Source organism: Orycteropus afer, unplaced genomic scaffold (assembly GCF_000298275.1).
Source record: "Orycteropus afer afer isolate SDZICR_OR568_19922 unplaced genomic scaffold, OryAfe1.0 scaffold00127, whole genome shotgun sequence".
NCBI classification, from domain to species: domain Eukaryota; kingdom Metazoa; phylum Chordata; class Mammalia; order Tubulidentata; family Orycteropodidae; genus Orycteropus; species Orycteropus afer.
Window position 1 is genome coordinate 6,602,744 of NW_006921714.1, and position 8,499 is coordinate 6,611,242.

An 8,499-nucleotide genomic window follows, 5' to 3' on the forward strand; every position below is an offset into this window, starting at 1 on the left:
TTCTCCCATGATTGCTCGCTCTAAGCAGTGTATCTACCTGATGTAAACGTTCACCCTATATGCCTGTCTATTGTTTGGTTGGAAGCCACAGGAGTGAGTTCAGTCCCAGACCCATAGGGTAACTAGGGGCCATAGTTTCCGGGGTCTCACCAGGGTCTATCAGACCAGAAAACCTTGCCTTTTTTTTTTTTTTTTAAATGATTTTGAGTTTTGTTCCACATTGTTCTCCCATTATTATCAGCATCTTTATAAATCTGATCTTCATTTGTCTTTGGGCGTTGGAATAACAATAACATCAGGAAATTACATGCTGCAAGGATGTATGTATTACAGATTAGTAACGATAAGATGTACAATACAAAAAGAAAAGAAACAGTTGTGTGATATAAGTTGAACATGTCATAAATTGGGGACTACCTGTGTACAAGGTGAACTACTGTGTACAAGGGGATTAAGACCTAACTGTGAAAGGTGAAATTATAAATCCAGGCAGAAGAAAATGTAGTACATTTTGGTGACCTTGGGAGGGGAAAGATTCTTAAAAAAGACTCCACAAGGCTGAAATTGGATGCTTTTGGCTACCTCAAAATTAAGGATTATAGGAGACCAAGGAGGGGTCGCTATGAGTCGGGGCCGACTCGACGGCAAACAAAAACAACAACAACAACAAAAGACCCAACTAATAGGATGCATGAAAAATTGGGAGATGTCTGCAACACCGAACACTGACAGTGGATCCGTATTTAGAATATATAAGACATCCCTTCAATCATTCAGAAAAACAATTGGAAATCCAGTAGGAAAATAGGCCAAGAATATAAATAGGTAATTCAAAGAAGAAAAAATCAGATTGGTTGTTAAATGTGTGGAAAAATGGGTAACATCACCAATCATCAAAGAAATACAAATGAAAAATCAAAATGTAATTCTACTTTATGGCTATCAGGCTGATAGATACGAAGACCAAATGTTAGCATATAAGCTGAGAAACAGGATTTCCCTACCCTCACATGCCACTGATTGGGGTGCAAACGGATAAAACCGTTTTAGAGCAAGAAGGCAGAGTAGAGCCCTGCATGTGAACACTCCCGACCCAGCAATCCCATCTCTTTCTCATTATCTGTGGTAAGAAGGAACTGCTGTCAAGTGAATTGTCTGTCTTTTGAGGACAAATGAACTAACGTAACGCATGGCGACCCTACATGTGCAGAGTAGAACTGCTCCATAGGGTTTTCAAGGCTGTGGCCTTTCCGAAGCAGATCCCAGGCTTTACTTTCCATGCACCTCTGGATGGGTTTGAACCTCCAACCTTTCTGTTAATAGTCCAGCCCTCAACTGTTTGCATAGTCGGAACCAACTGGATGATAAAAGTAACAACAATAGCAAAGCAAAATAAAAGTAAGTGAAATTTATTAGACACACAAATCTGACACAGAATTAATGAACTCCGGGTGTACATAGCCACATGGACATACCCCTAACACAGTATGTGTTTGGCAAAACGAGAAACAGAATGAGTTCTTTAGCACAATACCCTTCATGTATGTTAAACTCACTGCCATCGAGTGGTATCTGACTCATAGTGACCCTGTATCTGACTCATAGTGACCCTTCCTTGAGTTTCCAAGGCGGTATCACTACGAAAGTAGATTGCTCAATCTTTCTTCTGAAGAATGGGTTTGAACCGCCAGCCTCTGGTTAGCAGTCAAACGCTTTAGGCAGTACGCCACCAGGGCTCCTAAAAACGTTAGTATCTTCGGAGGATCTATACATGAGCTGGGAGATGTATTAAACACATACGGATGGGACAGAGGAATGGGACTGTGGGGAGAGAATGACACCTGACAGAATGATCAACACAACTCTTGCGGCGGAGGTCCAGAAACCAGTCCTAACACCCCTTCTAGGCCTCCTGTTCACAGAGCCCATTCTCCACAGAACCAAGTGTGGGCGACTGAACGCAGTGCCAAGAGCAGCGCCTTTCTTCATAAAGAACTTCCCTCTTCCACCCACCTGCCAAGACCCGCTGCCCCCACCAGCCAAACTGCCTGCATTTCCCACAACCCGAGGACGCCCAGGCTGTAATCCGCAGTGCCTTGGCCATGCAGGTCCCTCTTCCCCAATGGCCTCTTTTATTTTTCTTGGCAAAAGATTATTGATTTTTCGGATTCAGTCTGTGTCTCTTCCCAGGAGGCCTTTGCTGAACGTGGTCCTCCCTAAAGGGAGCCCCCGCCAGAACTGCAGTGCCATACACCCCTCCCCCACCACGCCTTCAAGCCCACATTATAATTGCGTATTTGCCCCTCCCTTAGGGCAAAGAAATGCGCTTGGGTGGTCTCTAAGTCGAAGCCCGCTAGCAGTGGTGGGCGTTCGCACGGATAACTGGAAGGTTAGGAAAACTGTTTAAGGAGACTCTAGCCCACCTCCCTCTCCACTGCTTCTCCTCTGATAGGTCCCCTCAAACTCCCGGTCCCCGTGCCCGCCCCCAGCACACCCCCGCTGGTCGTGGGACTTGAAGGCCTCTGCGCATGCGCTGCGGGGTGAAGCGCGCTCGGTCGGGGGCGGGGCGAGGAGGAGGTGGGCGGAGAGAGGCGGGCACAGAGGGGCGGGGGTGGCCGCCGAGACGTTGCGCGGCAGTTGCGCCCGGCCCGCTTGCGTGCGGCACCCGGGAGGGGGCGGGGCCGAGGCGGGCGCTGTAGCAGCGCCCCCGCCCCTGACCCCGCCCCCTCAGCCGGCCCGCGCGCCTTGCCCCGCCCCCTCCGTGGCCCGCCCCGCCCCCTCAGCCGTCCCGGTTTCTTCTCCAGCAAGCGGCTTGCCTCACGCTCGGTTCCAGTGGCAGAGAGCGGGAGAAAGTGCTGCTGGTGGGCGGCCGCGGAGCTGCGCGCGTCCGGCATCCCGGGGCCGCTCTGGCCCGGGCGGCGAGGGGGCCCGGCGGTCCATGCATCCGCCGCTGCCTGCCGCCGCCGCCGTGATGGATTTCGGTCAGAACAGCCTGTTCGGCTACATGGAGGACCTGCAGGAGCTCACCATCATCGAGAGGCCGGTCCGCCGGAGCCTCAAGGTGCGACCCGGGGAGAGACTGCCCGCAGGGCGCCGGGCCGGCTTCCCGGCAGCCGGCTCTGACCCCGCCCCGGCACTCACAGCCCACCGGCACCATCCCGTCCCGAGGCAGCCCGGGACCCTTTCACCGTTCTCCTCATGCTCCCGGTCGCTGTGTCCCGGGGTCCCTCGACATGGCCCTGACTTTCTCGGTCGCCCCCTTCTGGATGGGGGGCCCTTGAGTCGGGGCCAGCCCCGCGGTCCCTGGCGCTCCCGCGCCGTCCTCGGTGTCCTGAGGGGCCAGCCTTCGTCCCCCGCCCGTCCCGCCTCCCGGTCGGGCCGAGGCTCTGTCCTGGGGGCCAGCCCCCGCAGCCGGCCGGGTCGCCCCGCTCGGACTGCAGCTTTGGCCCCTCGGTCGCGGCCATTTCCTCTCGCTTATCCCGGGCCCATGATCTCCAGGGTACCCTCTCCCCACCGTGGCCCCCCAGTGCCGTCTGGTTCTGGCCCTAGGCCCAGGCACAGTCAGCACAGCCCCGACGACCCCCCGTGAGACGCCCGATCCCACCCTCCTCCCCCACCGGAAACAGCTCGAGTCTCGCTTGCCCCCAAGTCTGCCCGGGCCTCCAATCACCTCCTAGAGCTGTCCTGGTCCGGTCTTCAAAGCCTTCTCCCAAGCGGACCCTTTGCCCCCAGCCCGTCGGTCCGTTTCCTCCCAGTCCCTCTAGGACGCGGCCTCCGGCTGCACCTGGGACCCTGCTCTCCAGTCCCGTCGATGGAGTCACCCTTCAGCTTGCTCCCCACCCCCCTAGCTCCCCACCCGCAGAGTCATCTTCCTCCAGCCTAGAGGCTGGAGACTTCGCTGCGGGCACACCTAGGTTACAGACCCCAGAGCTCCCACGGTCCTCTTCGTAGCTCCTTTAGCTCTTCTCACGTCCACCTGCCTCACTGTCTGGACTCTGATTTCCTTCCAGCCCCAGAGTTTATTCCTTTCCCTGCCCCCACTCCAGATTTCGTCCTTTTGGTTCCCACTCCATTGCAGTCTTCATCCATCCCCCTTTAGCATTTCCGGGGCTGGAAAATTTTGGAGAAACAAACAGCCTTGGCTTATTGGAAATAAGAAGTGTGTATTTACTTTACATATGCCCATAACACCGGATTTCTGCAAGGTTCTGAAGCCACAATGTTTTCTCAAGCATCAATCTAGAAGCTAGAAGAATAGTTTTTTTTTTTTTTTTTAAAGCCAGAACAAACTCAACCACCCAAACCCTACAATTAGAGACTAGATTCTCTCTGTTCAGGCCTCCCAGAATCCTCAGACCCTCGATTAGTTGTCACTGATAATGCTAAATCGTGAGACTTTAGAGGGTCACTGGTGGGCAAGACCAACCTGAATGCTTGTGGGCATAATTTCTATTCTGTACTTGACAGACACCAGAAGAAATAGAAAGACTGACAGTCGATGAAGACCTCAGTGACATTGAAAGGGCCGTTTATCTGCTCAGGTATTTCCTGAAGTCTTTCTGTGAAATCGCTGCTCCCTCTGGCCACATTGCCAAACGCTTTCTGAGATGTCATGTTACACTTGTGTTCACTTTAACTTAACCATTTGGCAGACTACTTTTGCATGCAGAGAACTTAGATATATTATAAGTAAGATTTAGGAATGGACTTAGGAATTTGAGGCCTAATTTTTCAAATACTGCTTGGAGGAGGGGGAGCAGAACATTTAAAAATAACTAATGGCAAACAGGAGCTCTGGTAGCATAGTGCCTAAGGCACTTGACTGCTAACCAGAAGGCTGGCGGTTCAAACCCACCAGCTCCTCGGAAGGAAGATGAGGCAATCTACTTCCGTAGTGATACTGCCCGGAAAGCCAAGGAGGGGTCGCTATGAGTTGGGTGCGATTAACAACAACACAACAACAATGGAAAACAAACAAACAAACAAAAACTCCCAAAACCTAATGGCATGAGTTAAACTTAATCCCTTTTTTGGCTTTAGTGGTTCTCTCACATCAGATTCAGTAGGTTTAGATGAGACAAGAGTATCCAGTGATCCAGCTGGTTGAAGAATAGGAACTTTGTATGCCATTTACTGTATACAACAGATACCCCAGAACATGGTAGTGTTGGATTTTGCTGCCCAGGGTATCCTGTTCACGTTACTTTTGCTGTATGAGTTTTATAACTGAGCCTGAGAAACATTTTAAATTGAGCCTACTCTCATTTAAGTTTCGAACTATCTCATGAGTTTTACAGAATTTCCCCAAGCAAATGATGACTGCAAATATATTTACGAGATTTCCCTGAACTAGTTTTAAAATTGTGTTATGGATTTAGCTTCTTAGAAGCTAATGTGAACATGAACATATCCATGAAAATACTTAGGAAACAAATTTTCCTAAGGCATTTTGTGTATACTTGCTTTAATAATTCTTTTAAACTTGTACAACACTTTCCCCCCTTTTGATGAATTAGTCTTCACTTTTGTTTTTGTTTTGCAGAATCCAATTTTGGAAACTTTAGTTGTTATTTACATCCCAAGATCCAAGTTTCCTTAGCTTGGGTCTAGTTTGCCAGTTTTAGGTGTTGGTAAGTTTCTTGTTCTCCTTTCTTGTTTATAGATCATGTTTCTAGCCCCGTCTTGTTTCATTGGATGATTCTATTAAAAAAGAAATCCCTCTCTATGACGTCCATTTTCTTAGTCTTTAGCCTATTACTGGCATCTTGAGTTTCTGTTCTTACTTGAGTCTGAATGTGAGCATACTTATTTAGGCCGTTGCCTCAAATAATTGTATTCTTTCAAAGCATTTCTGGATCTTAGATCTTTTGTTGATGTTATTTTTCCCCTTTGGTGGTTTATGGTAACATGCTCTCGTCATTTCTATGTATTGATTTTGAAGAAAGCTCTGTAAATTAAAAGCAGTAGTTTTTGGTGTTTACTTAGAATAATCCAGCTTTTAACCTACTTTGGTATTGCAGTGTTTTATATTGGAAGTGCTTCATTTCTCAGTAATTAGCATGTTTAAATGGCAAACACAGTTGCCACTATTTGTCTCTTCCGCAGTTCTTTCACTCTGAGTAGGGAGGCAGTAAATTTGAGTTTGGGTAAATTTCTTTCAATGTAACAGCAGATAATGGATTGACATAACTTTCTATTGAATTCTTTAGCTTAAATGCTGGCTTACAGTTAGGAATTGGAGCCTCTTGCTCCACTTCTTGTGTTAGCAGACACCTTGTTCTAGGTATCAGTGACGGAGCTGCTCGCTCAGGATAGCTTATTTATTGGCTTTCTATTTTGCTTTTATTGTTTGTTAGTGAACCAGGTCGTCTAAGTCTTGTCTTTAGTTCTCAGACACAGAACCTAAGTTTCTCCCAGTTCTGGAACTTACAAAGCCCTTATAGAGACGGATGAGCCCTCTCTTTCTTAGAGGAGAGGTTTAAAAGAGATCGGGTGTCTCCTTGAGTTTCTTGTGGCTCACCTGCCCTGAAGGAGGTTTGCAAGGTGACTCGGAAGACGAACACCAGTCTGCTTGTGTGCGGGTTCTCCAGCTGAGTTTTTGCTTTTGTATTTGCACCGTCTCCCCACCTGTAGGGGAAGGTGGGACTTCACCCTTTGGCCTGTTAGGAGGGTCCTTTCCCCCTGTGATTCAGGAGGCAAGCTGTCCCACAGCCTGTTCCAAACTTTGCCTCAGTTGAAACCTCCTCATGTGCTCTCAGGATTGGGCCTTTTATTTGAATTTTTTTCTTTTTTTTTCCATTTGTATTCCCCAATGCTATAATATAGAACCTAATACCCTATGCTAGGTCTCTCTCTCTTTTTTTTTTTTTCTCTTTGTGATTTTCAGTCTTATTTTTGAGTGCTTAACCTTTTCCTCTGTGTTGGATATTTTATTTAATATTCAGTATTTTTTTCTTCTTTCTGCTTTTGTGTGTCAGCTTTGTTTAGCTTTCCTCAAATTTTATGTATTAAAATCAATTTTGGAATATTGAGTTAAAACTCATGGTCAGGCATGCTGGCATCAATAGGATGTGTTTTGTATTAGTGAAGGCTATGATAGCATTTAAATGAAATCCAATACCTAAAAAAGTTACATACAAAGGGTGCTGTCATTCGGTAAAAAACAAATTACACAGTTATCTTGCCCTAAAATGTGACAGGTCAGTGGCTAATGCTGTTTTCATTATTAGTGTAGCACAGACACACATGAATTTGTGATTTTCCATAACTGTGACGCTGCTGTCCCCATCTGTGGCATTTAGCACTGAAGCAAAACAACTTTCCTAATAGTCACAGCTTGTGGCTTAGTCAGAATCACATCATAACATCTTTTCCCTGTTCTCTCTCTTTGTGATTTTGGCATATATTATGGGAATGTGCTTAAAACATGTGAATAATTTAATCAGAGAAGAGTCCACAGTGTGTGGACTGTGTTTGCATCAAGGCAGTCTGTATTCATGTGTCTCTAATGCTGTTGGATAAATCCCAGGGCATTCGGACGCACTGTAAGTGGCTCCATCTAAGCTGTGCAGTGTGGTCTCCTGCCAGCCCTTCCCTGTGTTCACAGGCTTTGTTGGATTTACATAGTTCACCCATGTGAAGGGTCCAGCTTAGTGGTTTGTAGCATAGTCACAGAGTTGGGCAACTATCAGTACAATCCATTTTAGAACATTTTTGTCACCCCAGAAAGAATCCCCATACCCATTTCCTCCTAACACCTGCAGCCTCCATCCAGCCCCTGGGAACCATTTGTCTACCTGCTGTCTTTCTAGATTTGCCCATTTGGGACATTTCAAAGATAGGGAATCAGACCATATGTGGCCTTTTATGACAGGCTGCTTGCATACACCATAATGTTTTTAAGGTTCTTCCAGTTTGTAGCCTGTACCAATACTTCATTAATTTTTACGGCCTGAGTATTTCATATAATCCCTGAATATAATACCACATTCCGTTATCCATTCATTAGTTGATGGACATTTGGGTTGTTGCCACTTAGTCCGTCACTTTGAAGCTGGCTTCAAATCTTGCTGGCTTCCTCCCTGTTTCTCAGATATGGTGTGCTCATTCATCCTCAATTCTGCTTTCTGCATCCTGGAATGCCCTTCCGTTACACCTGTCCAACATTTAGCCAGACCGGCTGTAACTTTTCCTCTTTCTTGAGGCCTTCCCAGCTGCTGGAACCGCAGGAATCCCAGGCTTCCATGAGCTCCTGCGTCACTTAGGCATTGCTTTGCATTTCTTAACAATCATGCATGTGTGTATGTGCACGCACGTATGTGTACATTTTGTCCAAAAGGTAATACACTCTTGAAGGGCAAGCCATATTTTACGTTGTTTTTGTTTTTTGGTTCTTCCTTATTCTTTGATGTGATAACATAGAGCATTTAACAGAATGAAGCACATTTATTGATTTTGTTGTTAGGTCCCCTCAAGTCGGTTCTGACTCATACTGACCTG

At 47.1% G+C, this 8,499-nt stretch overlaps 1 protein-coding gene across 1 annotated transcript in view; it reads left to right on the plus strand.

The window, feature by feature from the left end:
• Positions 1–2,938: 2,938 nt before the first annotated feature.
• PPP4R4 (protein phosphatase 4 regulatory subunit 4) overlaps positions 2,939–8,499 on the plus strand; it is a 131,147-nt gene continuing 125,586 nt past the window's right edge. Inside the window, exons 1-2 of the mRNA XM_007944516.2 lie at positions 2,939–3,061; positions 4,468–4,541. Coding sequence (XP_007942707.1) covers positions 2,939–3,061; positions 4,468–4,541 — 197 coding nt within the window. The remainder of the gene's footprint in view (positions 3,062–4,467; positions 4,542–8,499) is intronic.